We start from the raw sequence: 27,999 nt of genomic DNA on the forward strand, positions 1-27,999 counted from the left end.
CTGGCACCACTGAGTTTCTCTATGAGTTTTGCACTCAAGAGATACATTTGATGAATTTTTTAAAATCCCATCTGGCTGCTGGCAGATGTGACTTTGTGGCCACCAGAACCCCATCCAAGGTGTCTTGGTCCCCTTAGAATGCACTCAGCCTGTCTCCATCAGGCAAGACGTGGACCCAGCTTCTCAGCACATTTGTTTTCAGTGCATCAGTGGTAGCTCTTTCTTAGTGGTCTGGCATGACACACAGGTAAGGAATGCTGCAGGTAATGTACAGTGTAGCACTTTTCACAGGACACCAAGTTTCACCAATCCTGACTGTGGCTGTCAGGGAAGTGGCTTGGTATGCTTGAAGCATGTCCACTCAGGTCAGGATCTCCTCCTGTCCTAGCCAAGCTCTAACTTCTAATTCTCCTGTTCAAGAATTTCAGTCCAATCTGAAAACACCAGCAAAGAACAAAAGAACACAAAAGGGAGCTTTCAGGCTTTATGAGGGTTTAAACTAATATTTTTTTGTTGTTGTTGCATGGTTTTTCCTCACTTTTTTTGTCTAATACAGTCAGCAAAAGAATCTAGGCTCTCAAAGGTTTGCCTGCTGTACAACTGTGAGGACAAAGGATGAGTGTGGTAAAAACACAGAGACAAAATATATTTGCAACAAACATCTTCCCAAATGGGGAAAGAGGAGTCCATGATTGGGAACCCTAGAGATAGGAATTCGTTTTGAGATGGCAAAGAGAGTTCTCACATTTCTCTAACAAAACAAGAGTTTGTCGAAATGACATGGAATGAACACACCGGGAGATGAAAACAGGTAAACTTTAACTTTGTCAGCTTAATAAAATAAGCTGAAATGGAATGAACAGAAAAGAGGAGGTTTGCAAGGCGGGGTAAGAGACCTGCTTTGTTTGTCTATTTTATTTACTATAGCATCATCTGTTTTCTCTAGGTAATCAATGATCATTTTCCATTTTATAAAATTCACGATCCACAAAACATGTTTAACAAAGCTGCATTCCCTTTTTCTGGTGGCAAAGTTATCCTGGGGTCCCAAGAATTGCACATTCCAAATCCAAATTCCAAGGGACCATCAGCTGGGCTTTTGCAGATACATCCTACATGGTTTTGGCATTTATAGTGAAACTGGAGTTCCAGTGAATTCCCTGGCTGTGCCCCTTTCTTCCTGCAACTAAAGCTTTTATATGCCTTATTTTATCTACATATAAAAATAGTTATCAGTGAAAACTTCTGAAGGTGCTCCCCTCCTTAGCCTTCCTCCATCCTGACCAACTGCAAATCTTACTCTTCAAACCAGACTTTCTAGACATTGTTCTCATCTGGATTCTCTGTGATTAATCCTTCTCTTTCCTGAAGGATAGGATTGCATGCAAGGTTCCAGCAGCAACGAGAATGGTAACTCCACCTGCCTGAGACATGGGCCGTGGACGCAGCCCTAGTGAAGTGCCAGGCATTCATGAAAGCAGGAAAACCATTCACACCTGCAAACCATTCATAACCACGCTGCAACACCGACTGCTGAAAAACCATGCAACATTATGTGTGTATTAGTAACTTCCACAGAGCAGGCGTGTCTAGTACCTCCTAGGGACAGTGGGATAACTAATAATTATGCTATTTCATGGCTTGGAAACTTCAGCAATCTCAAAGTGTTCAATACTGTGTATGCCCAACAGGCTCTGCACTTAAGCACAGCATGAAATGTGTCAGAGCATTAGCAGGTCAGTTAGCAAGTGTCTGACGGGATCTTATGTGGGGTAAGACAGCAACGCTACAAGCAGGTGTAAAATCATAGTTCTGCACAAGCAGACAGCAACACCTATACTGTATTGGACTAGTAGTAGAGCTGCTGAAGACAGGCGTGGTACTGTATCCTGGGAATGAAGACAGAGCCCCTCTGGATACAGCCTATAAACGTAATTCAACCTGTCAGTAACTTTGGGTTGGGTGTATGCTCCATGTGGACAGCAGCGCCCATGGGTTTGCCGATCAGCTATACTGCAGTCTGTTTTACCAACACACAAAGCAGCCTCTGCGAACTCCAGCACTGAGCTGCACAAATGCATGGGACTGTAGGAATGTGTCCTTGCTTCTGACCAGGGCTTTTTAGCCACCAACAACCAAAGAAAGGGTGAGGCATATTTCAGAAGGGGCAGACAAGTTTGGAAACCATCTTGAGTCTCTTGAACATCCACCAGGGTCTTTCCTCTAATACTACAAGTGAAGAGTCACAAACTCCTCATCAGTACAGAGCTGCAAATAAACTTCAGGCAAAGAGCAGATCCTCAAGCCTTAAAGGATGCAAACATAGCCCAGGTATTTCTCATGAAACTTTAAAACAGTTAAAGCAAAATGTTCTATTGCCATGAAAATGGCTTGTAGCCATCAGCCTGCACAATTGTGAAGTTGAGATATGGTCTTAGACACATAGGAAATCTCTCTTCAGGAACCCAGGGGCATGCTTGTCATTCTGCTGTCCTACATCAAATTTTCAGACTCAGAACCCGTCCTACACAGCGGCAAACTTTGCATTGAAGTTTATCTTACAGTAGTTCATCACCACATAGCTTCCTTCACGTGCATTCTTCACCTTCTCTGCCACGGCAACGGAAGAAGTTGATTAATATGGAAAACTAATTACTATCTTAACTGTTAATACTACCTCTCTCTCATGTACATTTAAGAATCTCAACCTCAGCACACTTAAATATGGAGAGGACCATGTCAAGTAGCAACTTGCATTGGAGTTTGCTGGTTTATGGCTGCCCACTCTAATCACAATGGCCCCGCTATATCCAGTGGACATCCAGGCAGAGAGACACACACCAGACTTCCAAGAGCTGCTTAGCCCAGACCTTCCGTAGACCACCACCAGAATTAGACTAAGAAAGTGCAAATGTAAGGATTACATGCTGAAAGAGCTTGTTTGCTCAGAGTATTTGTAAGCATTGTCTCTCCCCCGTGCTACTGTTACACATGCACGGCACCTTTCGGTCTTGCTTCCCTTTCTGTTCAGTCTCCTGTACTCCTGCAAACAGCATTATTGCAGAACTTCTTAGCTTGGCTTATGTACTACTAGAAATACTACAGAGTCGTGCACATCAGGAAAAAATGGCATTAGTGTTAAGCTTTAATAGTGTTTAACAATCTAGAGGGACTACGGCAAGCAAATTTAAATTGAGACAGCGGATTATGAAATATAATCATGTCCAACCTCCTCTAAATATTTCTAAGACCAAAAATAAAGTAGGTTCTAAAGTAGGCTGAAAATACTATGTTCAGAGGACTTCAAGCACCCATCTGCACGCTTATAGGACACTGCTTTCTCCTGTCTCCAGGGAGCAGAAGTCCTCTGAAGTTTCTCAAAAGCATACACGAAAACAAGCCATCAAAAAAGAGGGAAAGGAATGCTTTGAATTTAGCAGCTGGTCAGGGGGTGGGGTGAGGAGGGGAGCAGAGAATTCCGGAAAGTGGTATCACGGCTAAAGAACAGAGCAGTAAGTACACAAAGTGCAACACTTCTGTGAATGCTCCACCTCACAAATGCAGTATTCCAAATGAGGCACTATTCATAGCTTATCAAGTTAAGAAAAAGGGAAAAGGTCAACAATAATGCATATCTCTGACAATAAATTCAGAAATAAAAAACACTTGTTAAAGGAAGGACTACCCTGTAATGGCTCTGAGTAATAGCTATGAGATAAAAAGCTCTCCAAAATTAGGGAATGATCACGAGAACAAAACTGAACATTGTTTTATTGATAAATAACTTTTAACATAATTTAACTCAAATATTCTAGCATTACAATGGTAAACAACGTGAAAATTTTCAGAAAGTCAACTGAAGTCAACAGAATCCAAACTTGTTAAACAAACACAGATTTTTCAATTATATCCCCATTATGTCTTCAAGGCCATGTAGTAGTTATATTTCTCTTCAAAGCCTGTTACTTACTTTATTGCTAAGCTGCTACATTGCAGAAGTGATGATTAATCACCCTTTGAAAATTCCACAAGACTCTGAGACACAAAATCATGAATCCATCTATCAATATGTGGAAGAGATGTGTCCACAAGAAAAGTCACTATTTTTCGATCCCAAGAGTTAGTGCTGTCACTAACTGCCTGTATCTGTGCCACAAAAGGTTTCTTCTCTACAAGATTCCGAAACACAATCGATGCCTCTTCTGACCACTGCTGGTTTTTCACTCCTAGGACAAATGTAAAGCAAAACAGAAGGTCATTTACAGACTAGAACAATCTAAGTTTATAAAGAAGTGGTGTGAGTTTAAATACTTGAGAAAACAGATTTTAAAGTGCTAATGAATGCAACAAGCTCACTTATCTCCCACACAAACAAGCTTAATTATTACAGACTATGACATTTATTTTTTCTTGAAGTCTAAAGATAATAATATGTTTGCAGAAGTGAAAGGCAAATGCACTGACTCACTGAGCAATTCAGAGAATACTGGCTGCATTGCATGACCAGGGCTTATCAGGAACCATGACAAGAAGGAAACTAAAGATCCTTCCAAAACAAACTTTCTTTGTGTTCAGCCTGAGGGTGCTGACATTACTTGTCCCGTTGGCCTTGCTTTAGATTTTCTTCATCTCAAAGCAGCATCAATTACTAAAACACCTGCCAAACCTTCAAGTCCCAAACTAGACACACAGAGGGCAGAAACAAAGAGCAATTATGCCTAAATGCCTCACAACTGCTCTTACTTTTTTCAGAGCAGCATCCCACAAAGTCAAGTCTGCTGGAACCTAAACGAGTTTTTGAATATGGCTACAATCCACCTAGAAGTAAATGGCTCCTGCAGAGCTGGGATTCAATTCCCCAGACCACTGCTGGTGTACAGTATCTAAACACAGGGGCTCAAATATCATGCAGGAACACGCAAAAACCACTTTAAGGATAACAGAAGCAGAACAGCAAAATGACAATACTTCACTTTTACTATTATCAACAACTTGTCACTGATATGACAACACAGGAACACAGCTGCCTGCAGATTACAAAAGGAATTAAAAGCCAATAGTTAATCAACACTTAGGAAAGGGTAATTAATGCTAGGAAAGACTATTGTGGAAGCAAATGGGATTTTACAAAGAAACAGATCAGAGACTAAGAGGCATGAGACACAAACACAGAGAGAAAGAAGTGGAAGAATAGCAGGATAATAGCAGGATCTTCCAGGCTCTGCTGGCCTGCTTTGACAACATGAAGCATCCCAGAGGTAATTTAGCTGGCTACTTGGGGGACTCAGTGAAGCAGGAAAAGTGGGTGACTTGCAGGCTTGCTTTACTGGATCCTCCAGAAGACAGACACAACTAGAAATCAGCCCCATTACAGCACTGCACACTGAGGATCTCAGCCTAGGATCCCGAGGATCCCTATGTTGGTAGCACATCCATCACCCATCAGTAGTTTAAACCAACCCCCAAGGTCACACTAAGGCTGTGCAGGAAAGCAAATCCACAGAAGGCACAGAGTACTAACTCTGTCACCTGTCACTTCCAACAAGCATATTCTGTGACTGAAATCTAGAGCAGCGCTGACTAAACAGCAACAGAAAGCAGCAGCTGACTAAGATGAGATGTATACATCTGAACACAACACAGAAATGAAGAAAAATTTTTGAAAGGAAAAACAGCGAGGAGAGATCAAGTTTTATTTTTTAAATTCTCTCAGATGTATGCACACTCTCAATGCGCCATATTCTCAAGGAAATTATCTTTTGTAAGCTTATTGAAAGCCCACCCCCTTGTGGAGTTTTTTGTTTGAGAAAACTAACATATTTCAGGCAACTCTGGATTCCAAATATGTACTGGAGAACTGTAAATTATAATAGAGACAACATACATATAAAAAATTTCTCTAGAAATTCAGCATCTAGGTCCCTAACTTTATGTAAGCTATGATAATCAGAACATTAAGTTCTTACCAACAAATACATCATAACTTTCACACTTTGTAATTGGTTATGTTAAAGGATCAAAAAAACCTTCAGTTTTTATTTCCCTGTGTTTTTTGCATAGTAGATATCACATACATTAAATAATAAATTTATGACAATGAAAAGCAGCTGCTGGGAAACTTTAAGCAGTCTTCATTCTCAAAGATGGTAACTTAAAGTGCTACATTTAATTAAACAAACAAAAATAATTAAATAGAATCATCATTGCCTATGCCAAGAATAAAAGCAGGACATAAACACATAGAAAAAATCCAATTATATAACTTTTGACTTTGTCTAGTTTACATTTCTGTTCCTCTCATATGCCTGCTGATGTAAGACTTTAACAAGAACAATTGCAAATGCTTGATACCTACCTGCAAGCTGAGCTGTAATAGCTTGGAAAGGTAGTCTTCTGAATGTATCCAGGAGTGGCTGTACTTTCCGTATGCTGACAAACTCATGTTTGCCATAGTCCAGCTCATACACTGACAAAAACCCATTTCTAAGAATTCCTTTTATTATGACCCTGTACCATCTAAAAGGGGGGAGAACAAGAATATACCATTTGAATTCATATTCACACACTGCCGAAGCACCAGAAAAATAATGCACAACCAAAGATCTAGCATGTCTCAGGCTTCCCAAATCTGGATTTAGCTGAATAAAAGTCAACTATTCCAGCTACAATCTGGAAGCATGAAGAGAGTGCAACCTCATTTACTCTCTTAATCTCTCAGATATCATTGGACATCTGCTACGTTGTTAACAATGCGGACTAAGCAAAGCCAGGCTTGCCTAGCTTAGCAGAGTTAAGCTTGCTTTCAGATTTTAAGTAATTTAAGCATCTACTTACTCATCTCCAATTTTAGCTGCATACAGCTTGTTTTTTTCAATGTTCACAGGTTTCTCTTCTGCCCTGCTATAGTACAAGATCATTTCTTCCATTAGGGCATACAGATTGTTTAGCTCATTCCAAGGCTGGACAACGAAATGACCAGGATGGCAGGCCACCGAGACGTAGATATCCATGAGGTCACCAGGCTTTGGCAAGGGTAGAGGAGGAGGCATATCAATGGTGGGCACTGCACTGCCAGGTTCTCTGCTTGAATCAGGGAAACTCTTCTCCAGCTTCCCACCAGGTAACTGCAGAGTTGAAACAGCATCACCTATAGCTTTTGTGGTGCTAGTTCCACTGGGTGCCACACTCAAGAAAACATCTTTCTGATGCTTCCACAAGTCTGCATTTTTGATCTGTCTATTGATGCTACGATCCATGTCTGGGAAATTCTCTGGAGCAAACAAGTAAATGTGTGCAATTCCTTTTGAAGCATCCTGTTTAATCACCTTAGAACACAAAACACCGTTTAACAACCAGTTAGAAACTATTAAAGGCACATCTGATTTTGTAGAGAAGACTAAAGAAGCAACAGCTCCTTGCATTTATGCACAGAAACATTTTCAGTGTTCTCCCAAACATATTAAGGAATTTGTGGGTAATAAGCTGTTCACAGCAGATAAAAAAGATAAAAAGTGCAGCTATTGCACTAAAGCAAAAAAACTTGAATTGACTTTTGTTCTGTCCAACAGGTTCAATCTCAGTACTGTGTGCCCAGTTCTAGTTTTCAGAAGAACAGTAACCAGTGTCCACACAGATCTAAACAAATTATTAAATAATAACACCTAATCTTTTAAACTATCTTCCTGTCATTAAGAGAAATGAGGCCTGCTAAATTAGATTTAAAAAAATATAAAAAAAGGTTCCATGTTTCTCCCATGCCTAATTTTCAAGCACTGACATAAAAATATTTCCTATTTATCATCATATATGCTAACATTATTAACAGTAAAGCACTTAAATTTTAATTTGACAAAGTATGCAACATTCTTTTACTGATTCTTCTGTTGATGTTCCTAGCCAGGAATGAAAAATTTCTGCAATTAAAGTATGCATCTGCTGTCTATTATTTAATACAGAAAAAATTAGCACCAAACTCAAACTCTCTTGGAAGAGGTTGTCTAGAAAAGCCAGGTGCAACAGCTGTCTCAGAGTAGAGGTCTAGACTAAAGCAAGCAAAAAGGTTATGGAAAGCTACAAAGCACTTTTTCAAAGTGTCTGACAGTAGTTGGAATCAAAAGGTTAAGATGAAATTATTGTTGTTTAATCTGTAGTTAGTAATAGATTTCATTTAGGAGGGTATTTTCAGTTAGTTAAAGTGGCTAGGATACTTTGCAAATGGAAATAATTTTATCTCAAAGATAAGGAAAATGCTAAGCAAATAATGCATATACTAAAACAAAGTTGATTAGGAAAAATAAAAAACAAAAATAAAACCACTTTCAAGACTAGAAGTAGAAAAAGCTTTGCTCCCAAGAGGCAGAAAAACAATTGAAGATTAACACAGAGGTCAGATATTTTTATGTGCTGAAACATGGCAACTGTGTTTCTTTCTTATCAGTGGCAAAATAACTAGCTGCCTATTTGCACTTGGACAGCAAAATGTGAAAAACTGCTGTGAAAGTTGCTAAATTCACAGCAGAGGGGAAAAGACAAGATTTCTAACAGGCTTAAGCAATAAGTTTTATGACAAATTTCCTAAGAAAAGAATTTTGTATAGAGTTTATGTCCTTTAGCTGGTTACAAACTTCTACACTTCTTAAACAAAATCCAATTTGCTGAGTTGTTAAGCTTTTAAAGTTGTTCTTCCAATGCTCTTTTTACATGCCTATGTGATTTCAGGTCTCAATGGCATTTTGACTACTTACCTTCATGCTAAATTCAGGACAAATTATTACAGCATCTCTCAGCCACAGTACAGCATCTGGAGTCCACATGCCAGTGTTAGGAGGCAGATCTGCCAGACAGCATTTTAAAGCCTAAGAACATAATTAAGTATACAAAGTATAATTTAGTAATACAAAAGCTGGTCCTTAAGTTCCAATTTAAAAAATAATGCTGACAGAGTCAATCATGAATGACAAACAGAAAGAGACAGAACAAAATACAAATCCAGTACCATGATGCATATGCAACATCCACCAACTCACAAAACTATATTGTGATTTATTTCAGGCAAAGATGCACAATAAAATACACTGCAATATTGAATGCTGTGAAACAAAACAGAATTTCAGCATATAAACCTTGAAGTAGCAGCAGTACAAACACTGCTAAGAGATTGAATACAGGTTAACTTTAACATGTCTTTATACCTGAGGAGGTATTGCAATTACTTCTCTCAGGAATTGTGGTGGGATTTCTTTGAGTTCTGATACTTTTACAGTTGCAACTGTTCCACTATCCATAAACTGCACATCAAGTGCCCGTCTAGTGTGAATGATTTTTATCTGAAAGAAGAAAGCAAGGGCAAATTTTGAGGTTAAAAACCTAACAGTGACACACATGTTACGAAATATTTCATGGAAACGAAACATTCAGTTGAGTTGAACAAAAAAAAGAGACATTTCTATATGGGCAAACTCTAGCTACTTTCGGAATACTTCTTACCTCTACACGTGCCCATTTTCCTTTGGAAGGAAACAAGCAGATTTTGCCACAGAAAGGCAGCAATACATTGAACTCATTTGTCTGCTGCAAATACAAAAACAGAAGTCAGAAAGCACAGAGCTAGTACTATCTGGCACTCAAATAACCATTTCAAAAACAACACATGGCATAAACAGTACTAAGAAACAAAAGCTCTGTTTCAAATAGAAAGTATCATTCCAGCTTTAGAAGCACTTCTTATCACATTGCCTTAAGCTTTACCAATTGGTAAATCTTTTAATCCCAAGCTCTGTGTTTTACAGGGAAATTGAGAGAACACAAAGTGCCAGGGGTAAAACAAGAAACAAGACTAGGAAGTCACCAACTATTACCTGACTTGAAAATCAAGGCCAATAAAGAGCTATGACAGACAAATGAAGAATGTCCTAGCTTATATTCTATAATACACAATTTCTGGGATATGTAACAAACTAAATTTACTGCTGACTCAAATGAAAGGCTCCTAGGGGTGACCATCACCATGATAATACTAAATAATATAACAAGACAATGGCTACACTATAAAAAGTATGGGGAAAATCCATTAGAAGAACAATCAGCATCTTACTAGGTTTAAATTATTGGGCAAAACAACTTAAAAGCCCTCCAGATAAGCTACAAAGCCTGATATTAAAAGAATCTGAAGAACAATCTCTTTCTTTGATAGCAAGAAAATAACAAGTAGTTTCTCCAAAGAATATCAACTCTTGAAACACCTGTATGGCTGCCTTCCTTAGTGTCTTTGTGTTGCTAAATATTTTAGGGTTTTAAATATTTCAGTGCTTAGCTTGCTGGAAATGGAATCCTGATAAATAAAACGTGTTCAGTATAATGCACCCAGATGGCTGCACGACAGGTCCAAAGCTCAACTTCTACACCTAAAACATCTTCACAGAACAGTTTCACAAGCAGCAGCTCTAACAGGACCTCCAAGGATCTGCATGATTTGATTTTGTCAGGTTCAGCTGAATTACAAAATTGATTCTCTTAATTCTTACAAATCAGAAAAAGAAATAAAAAGAAAGCATCAAAAGAAAAATCTGCAAACTAGAAAGAGAATTTTTAGCCTTTTTGAATAGCCTACAGCTACCACAGAAACTTGAACTTATGTGCAAGGAAAATTATTGGTACTCTCTGGAGAAATGCTGCATGACTTACTTCTCTCACCATGGGACTCACCTTGTAAAGAAAGTAGTCTTCTAGTTTCTGCAGTATTTCAGACAGTCTAGACAAGCCTTTGGATGGCACTTGACAATACAGGCTCCCATCAGAGGAAACACTGGTTACTCTGACATTAGTGTACAGTGCATCTACCTGCAACAGTGAGAGACAAGGAAGGGAAAAAGAAACCACACACAAAATTTAGCAAATTTCCGAGTACTCTTTTTTGTCCATCAAAAGTCAATGATTTTTAATGATTAAGGAGGAAAAATGACAATGGTACCTGTAGGTGCAGTTCAAGGGACTTGTCATACAAAGCCTTCAGACAAGTAGCATTGATGTTGATATCATCTTCTCCAGAAGTGTCATAGAGAACAAGAAGAGGAGTATCACTCTTTTCCAGTATTTCCACAGCAAATATCTTGAAGCATGTCTGTGATTCCACAGCCTTTACTAGGACAGGATCATCACAGAAGGCTTCCAGTCCTGTAAGACACGCCATACTTTTTTGCATACAGAAGTTGTACGGCACCCCTGCTACTTGCAATCTTCTTAATTTCTACCTTTTTATCAAAGAAAGCCACCTTTGGGGGCAGGGCAGAATTGAAAAGAAAAAGACCCTATGTAGAAAAGAATGGAATGCATCCAAGTATTAAAAAACCAACCAACCAACCAAAAAAAACCCTAAGCTCATTCACAGCAACTTCACATATTTAAAATTAAATATTTTTAAAAAGTTAAAAAGGCCTATAAGTTTTAGAAAAGTAAATAAATTCCAGCAGAGTCCAGGAAGTCTGCAAGTACTGAAAGGGGAAGGATCACTTCAAAATAATTAAATAGGCTCACACTTAGAAATATTGCCTAATCTGGCTAAAACAGATGTACCTAATTTATGGAAAAATATGTTGTGGTAGTGTACATTGCTACACACAACATGTTACCTTTTATTTCTTTAGGCTCACATATATTAAAGGGACAAAGACATCCATGTTAAGTGCAGAAACAATTAAGCTCCATTACAGAGGTCGAGGATAAAATTGTCTTCTAATATCAAGGATTTTCTGTAAAAATTTTGTTCACATCCTTTCTCCCTTCCTTTTCCTTCTTTCTATGCATACCCATGTCTAGACTAGCTGGGCTGAACAAAATCTTCAAACACTTGCAGAACTATTACAAACAAGAATCAGAGCTCCAGACTCACAGAGGCTTCAATCCATAAGCTGTGCCAACATAAGCATAGCAGTAAGCATGTGTGCAGTCAGCACTGGCTTTCTCTTACCTGCCAGTTTACATTTTGCAGCTTGAAAAGGAAGTGATCTGAACTGTTTCTGTAGTCTGCACACACTGTTGCTTTCAACAAACTCAGTAAAGCCATGATCAACATAGTACACCTGACAATGGAAAAGGGAATTAAAAGCACAGATCACAAATATAATTGTAAGTATGTTTTCTTGAGTCTAGGGAGAATGTATTCGGTTACCACATTCTCTATACAGCCACAGACAAATTACTTTTTGCTAGTTCAGTACCATTAATTTCATGATTTTAGAGAAAACCTTCTTCTCAAGATCTCTATAAAACTATCCTCTCTAACTGTTCTACAGAATGTCAACTTTAAACAGGATAAGTGCTGGAAGAGTTCAGCATATATTATCTCAAACTACATGAAGAAAGGTAATAAAGTCGCAACTTTTATTTACAAAGTTTGAAAGTGTTGAAAAGGCAAATACCACTTAGATGCCATTTTAAGTTTAGCCTATTGTTTTTACATTAAGAGAATAATTTTGATTTAAGCTTGTCTTTACTTTGATATAAAAACCACAGTCAATGCAGGAAACTAGTATGGAAACTGCTAATTTCACTGCATCTGGCATGAAGAATCTATTTGGCACAGGAGAAGTTTAACAGAGGAGTTAAATAATGTCAATGGGGTTTAACTAAAATGCATACGACGTAACTCCCAAAACACCAGATCTCCTGAAAGGGGAAAGTATACTCTTTCTCTCTTTTTTTTGCTATTTAGTGCATGTTAGAGATACTTCAGTACAAGATTTCAGACAAGAGCTGAACGTTGTTCTTCCCTTTCTCTTCTTGTATCCTTCTCACACTATTCCTCCTATCAAAGGTACATTTTCAGTACAAAAGTGCTGTAGGGCCCAGCCCCTTTTAGAACCAAAACCAAAACTCCCAAACTCAAACTATTCATGAGAAAAACCTAAAAGACCATTTAATTTGTCAATCATATAACTTCTACAAGGTCTTAACTTCTCATATACCTGAAAATCAGAAGCACTTCAGGGCAAGGAAAGAAAGAATACTAGTGCAGTATATTTAAGAATTGAACAAGCTTGTCTCAATTCTTTGTCCAAGTGCCAGAAGAGGAAATTGCTTGCCTTTACTCTGTTGTCTTCTAGAGAAATTATCCGTGCACGCAACCAGGCTTCTTCTTCAGCATGGACTGCAACAAGTTGCCCAACACTCAGAGACTGAGCTGGTGACACTGTACTGTTCTGATTGTAGTATGCTTTCATTTCATCTTCCATTTGTTCCTGGGCAGAAGAATAATCTTTGCCCACATACCTACAATATTTTACAAAAAACCACAAGTGTTAGGATGCAACTTCAAAAAAGTTGAATAAAAACTTAAGAGCATTTACAGGCATATATGAATACATGATATAAATTTTCTAACATTTTCGTCCAAACTCTTCTTTTTAGAAAAAAAAGTTACTTTGTCACTAACAAACACCATCTTAATCTGGTTTTCACTAAGGTTTAGCCAATCCAAAGCATCTAAAGTATCTTTAAAAACTAGCTGTTAAACCAAGAACTATTTATTCTCATACTCCAGATTTATTCTGATATTTGGCTGCTGACCTAATGATTCATATTAGTGTTGCTTGTGTTACACAGGTCTTCTGAAATCAAGTATATAAATTTTCTGGAAAATCCAAATGGGAAGTTCTGAATGCTTCAGAAACAGGTCAGGTCAGAGCAGACAAAAGGAAAATTTACCCACAAATTTGTATTAGTAGCTACTGTTTCAGCTTGTTCATAGAGAGCGTGATACTCAATTCTACCACACAGTTTAGATCATAGGCCCAGAGACAGTGCAGATATTGTAACATAACATGATATCATAACTCTGTTATAAAGATTATGTTAAATCTGACCACATTCCAGGGAACTGTGATTTTCCTAGAAACAGCCTTTTTGTTTCTGTGCAAGCATTCACTTACTCCATAATGGAGATAAATTGGGGTGAGAGTCACATATGCGTTACTTAAAAGTTTACTGGACATTTGTTTCATAAGGATACTGCCTAATAGGCAGTTGGAGTAACTCAAATTCAGAAGAAATCAGAAGAATCTTTTGGAATTTCCTGTCTAACTCCCTATTTTATTCATTATTTCTTGTGAGAATTCAACTGCAGCACCTAGTGTATTATCTCTATCTTCAAACACTCTGTTGTGAATGTCTAGCAAATACCTAGGAGTGTTTCTATCACCTCACTTTTATTCTGACTACCTTAGAATTCTTTGAGAATTGATCCACATCTCAAAACAGAAACAGCACCAAAACCAGCATCTTTCAGCTTTGCCTTCATTTGTATTGCAAGTGAAAAGTTTCAGACAAAAAACTTAGCAAAAGAGATATTACTCCATCCCTGAGATTGAAATAGGAATCTTGATGTTATTGGTCCTGCAAAAATCAACATCAACCAACAGCTGCTACGTAGTTCTTGCATGGGTCAGCAGAAAGCGACTAGTAGGACATGTAAGAAAAGAAGAGCCCATGCACTGTTTCCTCCCTATACACCTACATTAACATTTTCTTGTCATGGTAAAAAATCCTAATCCCTTCAGGGCTAATTTCATCATATCAGGATAAATGACTGCCCATGAAGAACATGGAGCAGTAATTTTTGTAACTGGGACCAAGAAACCACTAATTATCACCATGTACCTACACAGAGCTGACAAACAGAAACTTCAGTACTGTCCAAGAAACATGCCTCAAAATTTGGGATCTCTGCTTAGTAGAGAAATTTTTACATAACCACCCTCAGCTCAACAGTGCCTTACGGTATTTTAATCCATGGTACTCAAAGCATTCCAATACTTAAAATAACCGACTAGAAAGCTAAGACTAGAAAGCTAACAGTAAGTTTTAAATGATGCCAGAACTAGAAGGTGCAGAGGAAAGTTTTGTAGAGTTAAGTCACATGTGCATAGCAGGCTAGAAGTAACAGATGTAATTTAACAAATGCACTTCTTATATTGTCCCCTTAGACTAGGCTGAGAAAGAACCAAATCAAGAAACACTAGTAATTTTTTGCTGGATGAAAGCGTATCTTTCCACAAGTGGAATCTGAGTGCACTCAAGTCATGCCTAGTTAATGTAAGAAGTAAAAAGCATTTTAATAAGCACAATAGTAGTACTATTTGAATACTACTATTTGTGTTGTAGTGAGATTATTTTATAAAGTCTTCCAATGGCAAGTCAAATCTGCCTTGATTCTCAGACAAGCTAAAATTAATAAATGATTGATCCAGGACAGAAAAAGTTTCAGAAAACTTCCATTTAAATACACAAACAAAAGATTCTTACTTTTCATTAGCAAAATAAGTAAATAATAAAGTCTGATATCTCCTGTTCATCTATTGTTTTCTGGCAGACCTACATAATATGAACAGGTGAATTTATAAATAAAGCAAAAAAGATAGATTCCAAAATACAAACTTGCCTAATTAGGACCTCATTAGTGTTTTTCAATTCTAACACCATGATGGACACAGATCCTTCTGATGGAATGACTAAAGCAGGAACAGTTATGTTTTCTAGGTACTGGTCCTTGGAGTCTTCATACTGCTGTTCAGCTGTGGCCTTCATACTATCATGCCTCTTGACTTTCTCAGTGACATTCAGATTTTCATCAATGCCTCTTTGGGGTTTAGCATAGAGGATGGCCCTTCTGGGGACTCCAGATACATAGTCCACAACACATACATCTGACAGCAACTCGAGATTATTCAGAATGTCTTCTGGAAATTTTACTTGGTAAGTGTCTTGGTACACTTTGGGAAGTGCATGAGCCCAAAGACCATTAGAATACTTCAGCAAGAGGCTAACAACTTTTGCCTTGAAGTCGCTACTGAGTGATGCAGGTGTGGTCTCCATATTTGGCTTTAACAAAGGATCTGCTTTTGATGAAGTAACATTCTGAGATGCCTTTTCTTGCTCAGTATCACCTTTTGGTACTGGTGGTATTTTCTTAGCAGGATAAATAAATCCATCCATTGGATCACCTCTGTGTATTTTCTCCACCTTAGAAAACAAAAAAGAGAGTTAATAATCAGTTGCATCTCTAATACTAAATTGTTTTGCCAACTTCACTTTTATAACATGCATTTTATACTGACTTTGAAGAGAACATCCACAGGGAGCTAATCTTGAGACAGTTACTACAGGTTAGCATTTCCTGTAATGCTTCCTCCTCTGTTTTGAAGGGTTCCAAACACATGAGCACATCAGTAATAGGCAAATATCTAATCTGTGCAATACAACTGGGACTGGCCTCCACAGAAGTACAGTCTCTCCCTCTAGGAGGACCAGAAGATGGTGACACCCCTCACAAATTTACAGCTTTTGCACATTAACCTCCCCAGTCTTCCCACAGGCAAGCAGATCATAAACAAAAGTTTCAGTTTGCTGAGGGAAAGGAGATTTGATTCTGTACTTCAGAAACAATAAGACACTTGCCAGGCAGTGCTGTCAGGCAGGCTATCTGCTCAGGGAATTACAAAAGTTCTGAAATCAAGGAATAAATTTCTGTTTTGTAATAAATTTCACAATAGAATTGATCAGATTCTTTTAAATCCCTCAGAACCAGATATTTTGTCAGTCCCTACATATCCACCCTTTGCTAAGTTCAAGAGTAAGTATATCACATGGTCTGAAGTTACATCATCGAAAGTACCCTTTGAGAAATGTAGCCACAAACTCACAATAAAATTCTGCTTCCTAAAACTGCAGTTTCAACCTATGTATACCTCATCCCACTTAGCCCAAATTGCCACATGATGATCTGAGTTAAGAGTCAGGAAATGAACTATAGAAGAGCATTTCCACACACTTGTTCTTCATTACATTGTCTAGGCTGGTGCCAAAACAATCTGTGAAAAGGTTCTTGGGAGTAGGTCTTGGTCAACTTCCATGAACACCAGCATGACACAAAGAAAATAGTTTTCATAGACATAAAAAAATATTAAACATGTTAGAGAACCCTCACACAATAATTCAGGCATTCCTGGTAGCATGCCTTAATTATTCTCTGTCAGTGAAAAACCAAAATAGAAATTCTTCCTGCAAGAGTAAGACATAACAAAGCTAAGTTCTTGGCCATCTCTGCTAGTCTGCTTGATATAAGAGACAATAAACATGTCTGGCAGTGAAATCTAGAAGAAGCAAAGAAGCCTTCAATGATTCCTGACAGAGAACACCTATACTTGTACCCTCTGATATGAGGAATCTTACTGTGCCCTTTGCACCACAGAAGAAGAAAGGAGTTCAGTTAAAAATAGAACCAAACAAAAAACTTACCAAAGCCTTGCAAAAGCTTTGATGCATGGCAGGAGACCAAAGTGTTATCAAGTCACACAGCCAAAAAATCAGAGCATGCTATCTTGGCAGACAGTGACATCCTAGATAGAGAGGAATTGATAAAGATGTCCCATGTGCCCATGCACAGGACTGAGGAATTAATTTATATGACCAGCTAAGGAAACTTTTAGCTCCAGAAACAACAAGACAACAATTTGTTTGAGAAGGCTGTGTTGCAATGTATGGTAGTTCAGCCTGGAAGAAGCTGCATGCAGAGGTACCCCTTCTCTTGGCTAGTGGTCTTTAAATAGAGCTGCAACAGAGTTGAATAAATTTTTGCTGACAGGACTATAAACCCTTGCACACTAAAGACCAGCAGCAGACTGAGGAGAGAAGATCCTTAGAGATCTTTAAGCCTCTTAACTCCAAAAATAGCTTTGGTGTTTTCTAGGCACTGAAGTTCAGTTTTGAAGAAGATGTATATGCTGACTGCACAAACCATTTAGAGACAGCAAAATGCTACTTCAGTAAATTGTTTCAGATTACTTCAATATAAATAAGCACAGGTTGACATCACAAGAATCACAGAATCATAGAATATCCTGAGTTAGAAAGAATCCACAAGAATTACTGAGTCCAAATCCTGGCCCTGGACACGACATCTCCGGGAACCAGACCACTTTCAAGGCCACAGAAACTTTCACTAATAAGCAAACAGCTTCACTCGTGAGCAGCACTTGAAAACAGCCACCCTTTCTTAAGCACAGATGTCTCAAACAGGTTTCCTGTTGAGCTTATAGACTTGCCTTCAAGGTACCTCCCATTAGTATGGCTGACAGTCCAGCTCTGCAAGCACATTATTATTCTGGGAGGTACTGAAAAAGACAACACAGTCATTCGTCACAGCCAGCACAGATTCATGAGGGTAAAGTCCTGCTTGTCAAACTTAATTTCATTTTATGACAAGATAACTCACCCAGCTGATCTAGTGGATATAATCGTTTTGGGTTTCAGTAAAGCTCTCAGAGTGTCCTTGTGGGCAAAACATCCAGCCCATAGCTGGATAAACACATCATGGGATGGATGAGCAACTGACTCATGGATCAGGCACAAAGATTAGAGTGAATGGGTGACATCAGACTGGTGACCTGTCACTGGTGGGGTTCCACAGGGCTCCAACCTCAGCCCTGTGCTCTTCAGCATCTTCATAGATGACCTGGATGTTTAGTAACCCTTGGAAGGAGCACTAAAGCAAGATCACAGAAGATACAAAACTGGGAGGAGCTGTTGACTCCCACACAGGCAGGGAGGTCTGGCAGACTGACCTTGATCAATTAAGAGGGCTGGGCAACCACCACCAAGTATGAAGTTTAACAAGGGGAAGTGCTGGATTCTGCACCTGGGATGAGAAAACCTGGATGTGTGTACAGACTGGGGAACAAGAAACTAGAGAGAAGCTCCATGGAATGGGACCTGGGGGTCCTGGTCAATGGCAAGTTGAACATGAGTCAGCAGTGCCCTGGCAGCCAGGAGGGCCAACCCTGTCCCCTGTCCTGGGGGGAATCAAGCACAGCATCACAGACAGGCAAGGGAGGGGATTGTCCTGCTCTGCACTGGGGCAGCCTCACCTTGAGTGCTGGGGGCAGTTTTGGGTGACACAATGGAAGAAAGACATTGAGCTGTTAGAAAGCATCCATAGGAGGACAATGAAGGTAGAAAAGGGCCTTAGGTGAAGGCTCTGTGAGGAATGGCTGTGGTCTTTGATCTGTTCGGCCTGGAGGAGACTTGAGTTGCAGAGGTGTACAAGTTCCTTGTGAAGTGAAGACGAGTGGCAGGCACAGATCTCTTCTCTCTGGTGACCAGTGACAGAACCAGAGAGAATGGCCTGAAACTATGTCAGGAGAGGTTTAGGTTGGATATCAGGAAAAATCTTCTTCACCCAGAGGGTGGTTTGAACACTGGAACATGCTCCTCAGGAAAGTGCTCACAGCACCAACCCTGAGAGACCTCAAAAAGCACTTGGACAACACTCTTAGGCACATGGTGTGATTCTTGGGGATGTCCTGTGCAGGACATTGAATACATTAACTTGTATTCAATGATCCTTGTGGGTCCCTTATAACTGAGAATATTCTGTGATTCTGTAACCTTGCCTCTTGTCACCTCTCCAATATAGAGCACAAAGCAGAGGCAACAGCTGGCAGAATGAATTATCCGGGCAACTGAGAGTGAAGCTGTTCTACACAGGAGAATAATATTTTTGTCCTCGGCTTGAATAACAGAAGTAGCTCTTAAAAACTGAAATCTGGAGACTGAAATAATAAAACTTCAAATAAAAATATATTCCCAAGATAAATACTGATACTGTAACTGAGTGGAATGCAAAAGAGCAAGTCCCCTTGTTTTGACATACACATATAGCAAGCACAAAGGTAGACATGCTCCTGTATGTGTTGGCAGGACAAAAGCTTAGCATATATATGCTTGACAATATTCAAAAAAACCACTGCACTAACATGTATAAACTAAAGAAAGTAACCACTTTCCAATGCCAGCCCTGCTTAATTGTGTGTACAGTGATAGTAAGATACTGGTAACCTCCTGGAGCATCAAGAGCTTCCAAGAAGGAATTGGAAAAAACACATCCTTGAAATGAGAGTTTCTATTGAGACTAAATGTCTTTCGGTTTCAAGGCCTTGATCAGCTCAACCTTGCATCCAAGCACTGCTGACAGCACCTCTTCTCTGTCACTGGCAGCCACCACAACTTCAGGTCCCACTGGTTTTGCCCATCCCTCTACAGTTCGGGTCTGCCCAGGCAGTGGTGAGATCTGCTTCAACATTAACATTCAACTCCTCCCTGTACTTCCATGTAGCTGCTTTCTGAAAGCAATTGAGCTTAAACTATAGAACTGCGGTGTACGTATCCAGAGCAACCAAACTGGGGGAAAACACCAGACTTGGCCAGTGCTCTTGAAAGGCTGAAGATCCCCACTGCACATGGTGGCATCACTCAGTAAGGAGCTTTTCCCTTACCAGGATGTGGAAGCTTCTTACATTATCCAGTTACAGGTAATCCTTGGAATCCACTCCAGCTTCTACAGCTTCTAGTCTGATATGCAATTAATTATTTTGCATGGGAAGCTATGATACCTATCTTCTTACCCTAAACAACAAAAGAACACATCAAAACACTTGTTTTTAGCCAAGCCTCATGTCAGCTGGGAAGATGAAACAGAACTGGAATATGTTGGCCAGAAAAGCTGTAGCATCTCCATTGCTAAAAACATGACTGGATACAGACCTGGACAGACTGCTGATAATTCTGCATGACCATGGGGGTTGCATCAGCTAATCAAAAGAGGTCCCTTCCAATCTCAGTGATTCTGTCTCTGTCAGTCATTTCTTCTGTACTTAACTGAAATGTTGGAATACAAGTCATACTTCAAATATTTTTTATTTTCTTTTGTTGTTAAACAAATCTATTGTCAAGATAGCTTCTGTTCAGGTTCGGCTTGTGCTCAGGACTGGGACGGTAAGCTCTACAAAGTTCAAGAGCGTCTTTAGATTGCCCCCTTCTACCCATCCTGTTTCCCCTCCCATTTCATTACCCTGCACATCACAGTGAAGATACTTGTTGTCCAGTTTCTTGTGCTTGTAAGACTCTGGCTTCTGAAAAGACACAATTACAAAGGAAACTGTGATGCAGTAAGACAGCTAACAATCTAACCACCCTACACTGTTGAGGTTGCCCCTATTCCTCACATCTTTATGCCAGCACTGAGGATCAGCAAACAACTTTGTCAGCAGTTCTTTCTGGCTGTAATAGCCTTTACTTCATAATGTATTGAAGTTCTCCTACAAGGTTAGAAATGTACAAGATTCAACACACAGGAGATGCACAGGTTGCAGGAATAAGGAAAGATGCTGTCAAATGGAGTCTGACTTCATTTGGTGGTGCATCATGTTGTCTACCCACTCACCACCAGGACTGAGTTTCAGGTATATCAATTTACAGCCTGCTCTCACACCATGTTTGGACATTGAAGTTATTCTGGACCTTCTGTCATCAACTGGCTCATTTCCATACATGCTATGACACCATCTTCTCAGCGAGGCTGACAGCAACCGTAGGCAGCTCTGTGCTGAAGTATGTAGAGCACATCCAATTACATTTTAGGTAGAAAATGTGTTCTCTGAACTCTGTTCTAAATGGTTAGTGGCACTGTGTCTAAACACTGAATTCTTCAATGACCATGGCAAAAGAAAGTTAACATAATCCAAGAGCTCATCTACTGGAAAGAGCTTTCACGGTTTGTGTAAAACTGTGAGCCTTCATTCATACATACTACCAGATGCGACAGCCTGTTTCACTGTCTCTTCATGTGCAAAGTACATTGGACTTGGATTTTTAATTGTTTCAAGTCTGTTTCTCTGTTTAGAAGGATGACTTTGGCTTCCCACAGCTTAACTGTGGTAAAGAAATTCCTTCTCTGAGAGTAAAGACCTGAAAAACCAAAATTTCTCAAGGAATACGGCTCTCTACCATGGTAATCCTCCTCTTTTCTGGGCATACCTGTTTAATTCACTGTGAATGTTACTGTAAAAACTCAGTTGCCTGATGCATTAGTATGTAGTACCTATTTTGTTAAGACATGGTGTACTGCCCAAGACCAGATTCAGAAAACAAGAGTCTCAGTATTATTTCTGTCTATTTGTTCACCAGATAATCCTGGCATCCTCCCAAGACTTTAGTTTTACTTTCTGCAAAAAGTCCCAACATGTATAAATGTAAAATATGAATAATAATCTGAGAACTAAATACAGCTAAAAAAAGATAAACAAAATATCCTACCAGTCAATTAGGCAACATCCCATTGTCATCTCAGGCAGGTCTCATTATTATCTAAAAAAATCTCTACCTTTCTGTAGTAATAAACTTCAACTTGTAGTGATGACTATTACAAAAAAAAAAAAGCCCAAACCAAAAAACAAACAACAAACCAATCAAACACCCCCAAACCAGTGAACAAATATATGCTAACTTCCCCCTTAATTGCTCAATTTTTTCTACTTATATATTTTCAAGACTGACAGACTGTGGGACCTGTCCAATACCTTGCCAGACATTCAAGAGATTAAGTGAAGGTTAAGACAAGAAAATGTATCTCCTCTAGCATAAGTGGGCTTTCAAAATTCAGAATGGTAGTGTTATTTTTCTACCAGTTCCTTCAGAAAACAGACAAAGACTAAGGTGGTAATTTCCACAAGATAACTCTAGAATCAATTCAATATGCATACTTCACTCTATCAATTAAAAGGTGTCTTCTTGTTACTCATTCTACAAAAATATGAGCTCTACGATTGATGTTTTCACCAAAACTTTAGGTTTTACAAACATGGAAGACTTTCTGAGGCACAAGGTATAATAGGGTCTGACAGGATCCATCTGTCCTGATGGATAAAATGCTTTTTTGGCTGTAAGTGACTTGCTGCTTCTTAGACACAAGTCTATGGAACAGGGTGGGATTCACCCTACAGGACCTGGAAGAGACACTTGCCAAGCTGCTCTCCATCATTTATCACCAGTCCTGGATAACTAAGGAGGTCTGATGACTGGCAGTTGGCTAATGTGATGCCCACCCACAAAAAGGGTGAGAAGGAAGATCTGGAGAACTACAGGCTTGTTAGCCTCACCTTGGTTTTGGCAAAGACTATGGAATAGAACATCTTGAGTGTGATCACAGAGCACACACAAGACAACCAAGGGATTGGGCCCAGCCAGCATGGGTTTGGGGAAAGGCAGGTCCTGCCTGACCAACCCCATCTCCTTTTATGACCAGGTGACCTCCCCAGAGGATGAGGGAAAGGCTGTGGATGTTGTCCATCTAGACTTGAACAAAGCTTTTGACACCCTCTCTCACAGTATTTTCCTGGAAAAGCTGGCAGCCCCTGGCTTGGACAGGAGCACTCTTTGCTGGGTTAGACACTGGCTGCATGGCCAGCCCCAGGGAGTGAAGGTGACTGGTTCTGCATCCAGATGGGGACTGGTCACAGGTGGTGTTCCTCAGGAATTAGTATTTGGCCCAACCCTGTTTAAAATCTTTCTTGAGGATCTGTATGAGATTGAGTGTACTTTCAGCATAATTCACTGATGACAGCAAGCTGTGTGGGAATGTTGCTCTGCTGGAGGGCAGGAAGGCTCTGCAGAGGGATGTGGACAGGCTGGACTGATGGGCCAAGGCCAAAGGTGTGAGGCTCAATAAGGCCAAGTGTCAGGTCCTGCCCTTGGGTCACAACAACCCTGTGCAGTGCTACAGGTTGGGGCAGAGTGCCTGGAAAGCTGCCCATCAGAAAAGGGAGGTGCTGGTTAACCCGAACATGCACCAGGACTGTGCCCAGGTGGCCAAGAAGGCCACTGGCATCCTGGCCTGTCTCAGCAATAGCATGGCCAGCAGGACCAGGGCACCGACTGCCCCTCTGTTTTCAACAGTGGTGAGAACACACCTCAGGTTCCGTGTCCAGTTCTGGGCCCCTCATGACAAGAAAAACATTTAGGTGTTAGACCAAGACCAGAAAAGGGCAAAGAACCTGGTGAAGGGTTAGAGCTGGAGAGGGCAATTCCTATGAGGAATGGCTGAAAGTGCTGGGGTTGTTTAGCCTGAGGAAGAGGAGGCTCCAGGATGACTTTACCACCCTCTGCAACTCCCTCTGAGGAGCCTGTAGCCAGGTAGGGGTCTGTCTCTTCTCCCAGACAACCAGTGACAGGACAAGAGGTCACAGACTAAAGCTGCACCAAGGGGGTTCAGGTTGGAGATTAAGAGGAATTTCTTCACTGAAAAGGGGGGTCAGGCATTGCACAGGGAGGTGGCCGAGTCACCATCCCTGGAGATATTCAATAAATTACTGGACTGACAACCAGTGCCATGGTTGACAATGTGGTATTTGGCTGAAGGTTGGACTTGATTTTGGAGCACATCTGAAATACTTCTATGCCAACACACAGAGTATGAGAAACCAACAGGATAAATGTCAGGCACTGGCTAGTTCCCAGAGCTACGATTTCTTTGATGTCAGCAAGACTTGGCAGAACAAGCACCACACCTGACATGCTGGGATGGAGGGCTGCAGGCGCCTCAGGAGAGATAGGCAGGCAGGCAATGTGGAGGAATTGCACTGTATGAAAAGGGAATGTTTGACTGCATAGCCCTTACTGTTAGCAATAACATGGGTGAGAGACCCTGGTTTCAAAGGTGTTGTAGTGTCTGCTACGAAGAAGCACTCAGGAGAAATCTCTGGGTTGGTATCTTGTTCTTACTGGAGACTGCAACTTCCCAGACATCTGCTGAGAACACTGTACTGCTGTGACAAGCAAATCTGAGAGATGTGTGAAGTTTGTAGGAAATAACTTGTGGTCACCTTCAAAGTGAGTCAGCTAGGAAATACGGCCTCCTAGGCAGAGGACTGTGTCACGGGTGGTTCAGACTGGATGTTAGGAAGCATTTCTTTACCAGGAGGGTGGTCAAACACTGGAATAGGCTTCTTGGTTGATGCCCCAAGCCTGACAGTGTTCAAAAGATACTTGGATAATGCCCCTAATAACATATTTTAACTTTCGGTCATTCCTGTACAGCTCAGGCAATTGGACTAGATATCACTGATAGATTCCTTCCAACTGGAATACTCCTTCTCTATTTATTTTGCAAATACTTATCACTTGCATTTTCCCATAATGAGTCAATGCTACAGGGATAATAATACATAGCAGCTTTGCATGAAGCTATTATAAATGCCAAGATCCCTTTTCCCCAAACTTCAAAGTCCACAGAGAAAAAAAACCCACTTTTTTTTAATGTTGTGAGAGTCCTTTCTGTCCATGGCTGTGATTAAGATTACAATAAAATTTTATGGGCCAGAAACATGGTATAAGGTTACATACCGCTTCAGAGCCCTATTCTTTATAACTCTGAACAAGCCTGCAGTATTAGCCAGCTCAGCTTGTATTTGCATCCTTTACAAACTCACTTGTTACAATTCTGACCAGTCTATGTCCAAGTGCTACCTCTGAGTACAGTAATTTCATGACCATAAGGCGCACCGGACTACAAGGCGCACCCCCGGGGAGTTGGCAAAATTCGCAACTTTGTAGATCATATAAGGCGCATTGGACTATAAGGTGCACTTTTTTTTTGCAGCGAGGCCCCGCTCCCAGCTCCCCCCGCACGGTTGCTGGCCGAGGCCCCGCCTCAACCCAGCAGCCTCGGGCCCCCAGTCCTGCCTCTACCCGGCAGGGCCGGGGCATGCCCGCCACTGCTCCGTGCCGCCTCACTGGGGCCGGGGCATGCCCGCTGCTCCTCCATGCCGCCTCACCGGGGCCGGGCGTGCCTCTGGAGGGGCCGTACCGCCTCCACGGGGCCGGGGCGTGCCTCTGGAGAGGCGGCTCCGCCTCCACGGGGCTGGGGCATGCCTCTGGAGGGGCGGCTCCACCTGCACGGGGCTGGGGCGTGCCTGTGGAGGGGCGGCTCCGCCTCCACGGGGCCGGGGTGGGCCCACCGCCACTTCGCCCGCCTCCACCTGGCAGCCGTGGCCCTGCCGGCTCCCAGCTCTCACTTCCAGGTAGGCAAATTTCTGAACTTTGTCCATCAGATAAGGTGCACCGGACTATAAGGCAAGTTTCCGGGTTCCGGGGAAAATTTTAGTCAAAAGGGTGCGCCTTATAGTCGTGAAATTACTGTAATCCCACCACGATTTCCTGCCTTTCTGAAGGTAAACTATCCAAGGCTTGTCCATTTCCAACTTTAAACCAACTAAACATCCACACAAGGACATTCCCTAATGTCCTAGGACTGCTTAATTCTCTAAAAGCTTTTGGAAAGGAACCATGAAAATTCAAGCAAGAGCTCTAAGAGAACATCTAAGAGTTTAGGCTTCTCTTGCACTGCCATTTCTGAATCACCATCACATCACACCTGAATCACTCGCAGAATTCAAGTAAGTGAGGAGAGCTGAGCATGTACAAGGAAAAAGTCACTTAAACATACACACAACCCAGTAATGAGGTTTGTATTTAGACTGCAAAGGGAACCATTTCGCCATGTTGCCAATACCAAATATGAATTTATTATTACATTTTAGGTTGTGACTTACAAAGAAAAAAGGAAGAAATTTTAAATTTACATGCCTCTCAGACCTCTGCTTTAATGTTCTTTCTCTCTCATGCGTTCAGCTGCCTGCATCCCAGGGATTCAAGGCTGAGCCCAAATGCACAAAAACTATGCAACTTTGACTCAGAATTTTAAGACAACAGCTAAGCTGTGAGAAAGATTTGTGACAAAAATATGTAGACAGATAAGAAATGAGACAGGAGTTGGAAGTATAAAATAAGGATCATTAGCTGCTCAAAGACACATGGCAAAGTAATTAGTCAAATAGAAAGGTAAAAAATTCTGATAAAAAAAGGTGAAGGTGGGAGGGTCTGCTAATGGGCCATCCATTGAAGCCAGGCAGGGCATTGTTCTTTATCTTTTCACAACCCATCCTTCCTCCAGCGAGTCATTTTCTGCTAATGGCCCATTGAGTCCCACTGTGGGACTGATAAAATTACTGCATCCCATTGGAAGTTGCTCCAGCCAGGGGGAAGAGCCCAACATTTCTTACCGAGACAAAAACAGAGGTTTTGGGACACTAAGGGAGCCCTTTCTCCACTGGACTCCAGATGGAAACAGGACTCCTCCATATCACCACTGGACCTCCAGAGGGAAACTGCACCTTCTACAAGAGCACTGCTTCAACTGAACCACATCTGTCACTGCAAGAGGATGCAGTCACCATTTAATGGGACTGCTACCAGCACCCTGCCTGACGGGATGTCAGGTTGTACTCTGACTTTCCCTAGTAAAGAACTGTTATTCCTAATTCCCATATCTTTGCCTGAGAGCTGCTTGATTTCAAATTTATAATAATTTAGAAGGAGCGGGTTTACATTCTCCATTTCAAAGAGAGGCTCCTGCCTTTCTTAGGAGACACCGGGCCTCCAAACTAGGACACTCATGAAGGCTAAACTACAACATGTGACCGCTAGCCACTACTTGGTAACTTTGTACTTTAGCTGTGCAAAATATGTTGCTACAAGTAAGATGCTCAACCAAATTGACCTAAAGAAGGGAGGTAACAGACAAACGGAGACAGAGTCAGCATCAATACCTCCTGCCTGAATGAAGACTGAAAACAAGATCATCAACCTGCAACTCTCAATGACATTTGGAGACTTGAACTCTCTAATAGGAAACATGTCCATTACTCATGGTTGTAAAAACATAGAAATGACAATTTTCTAGATAAAATTCCTTCCTTTCAAACAGAAGTTTCAGAGATGCAAAGTTATTCAGAAGTGATACGCTCCAAAGCACAGTCATCAAATTAAAAGCTTGGAGATACTGAAAGTGTATTAGGTTTGTTGTCAGCTGGTTTGTAACTATGCTACACTGATCAGAATGAGTACAATAAGAATGTATTTTTCTTTAAAAAGATAATAAAAGAAACACCAGGAATGTTTTTGAGCCTGGCAGTTACTCCCAGTGTAAGAAAACAAGAAGAAATCAGATATCAGATATCCTTACTTTCACTGGTGTCTTCACTGGAGACTACAGTCTGTCTTCTGCATTTCAAAGGTTCTACAAAACTTTACACCTGCACACTATATGTTTGAACC

The 27,999-nt window shown here is 40.6% G+C and overlaps 1 protein-coding gene across 6 annotated transcripts in view; it reads right to left on the minus strand.

Moving 5' to 3' along the window:
* Window positions 1–3,754: 3,754 nt before the first annotated feature.
* Window positions 3,755–27,999, minus strand: part of TDRD7 (tudor domain containing 7) — a 46,009-nt gene continuing 21,764 nt past the window's right edge. For 5 of the 6 annotated variants that reach the window (XM_033084743.2, XM_033084742.2, XM_033084741.2 and 2 more), the window contains 11 exons: window positions 15,434–16,014; window positions 13,080–13,266; window positions 11,966–12,077; window positions 10,970–11,172; window positions 10,705–10,839; window positions 9,487–9,570; window positions 9,192–9,326; window positions 8,745–8,855; window positions 6,835–7,325; window positions 6,356–6,516; window positions 3,755–4,226 (listed from right to left, as the gene is read on the minus strand). In XM_033084743.2, the coding sequence (XP_032940634.1) occupies window positions 4,006–4,226; window positions 6,356–6,516; window positions 6,835–7,325; window positions 8,745–8,855; window positions 9,192–9,326; window positions 9,487–9,570; window positions 10,705–10,839; window positions 10,970–11,172; window positions 11,966–12,077; window positions 13,080–13,266; window positions 15,434–16,014 (2,421 nt within the window). In that variant the 3' untranslated portion in view covers window positions 3,755–4,005. The remainder of the gene's footprint in view (window positions 4,227–6,355; window positions 6,517–6,834; window positions 7,326–8,744; window positions 8,856–9,191; window positions 9,327–9,486; window positions 9,571–10,704; window positions 10,840–10,969; window positions 11,173–11,965; window positions 12,078–13,079; window positions 13,267–15,433; window positions 16,015–27,999) is intronic. The other variant, XM_033084744.2, reaches the window with a different exon arrangement.

Source organism: Catharus ustulatus, chromosome Z, assembly GCF_009819885.2.
Source record: "Catharus ustulatus isolate bCatUst1 chromosome Z, bCatUst1.pri.v2, whole genome shotgun sequence".
NCBI classification, from domain to species: domain Eukaryota; kingdom Metazoa; phylum Chordata; class Aves; order Passeriformes; family Turdidae; genus Catharus; species Catharus ustulatus.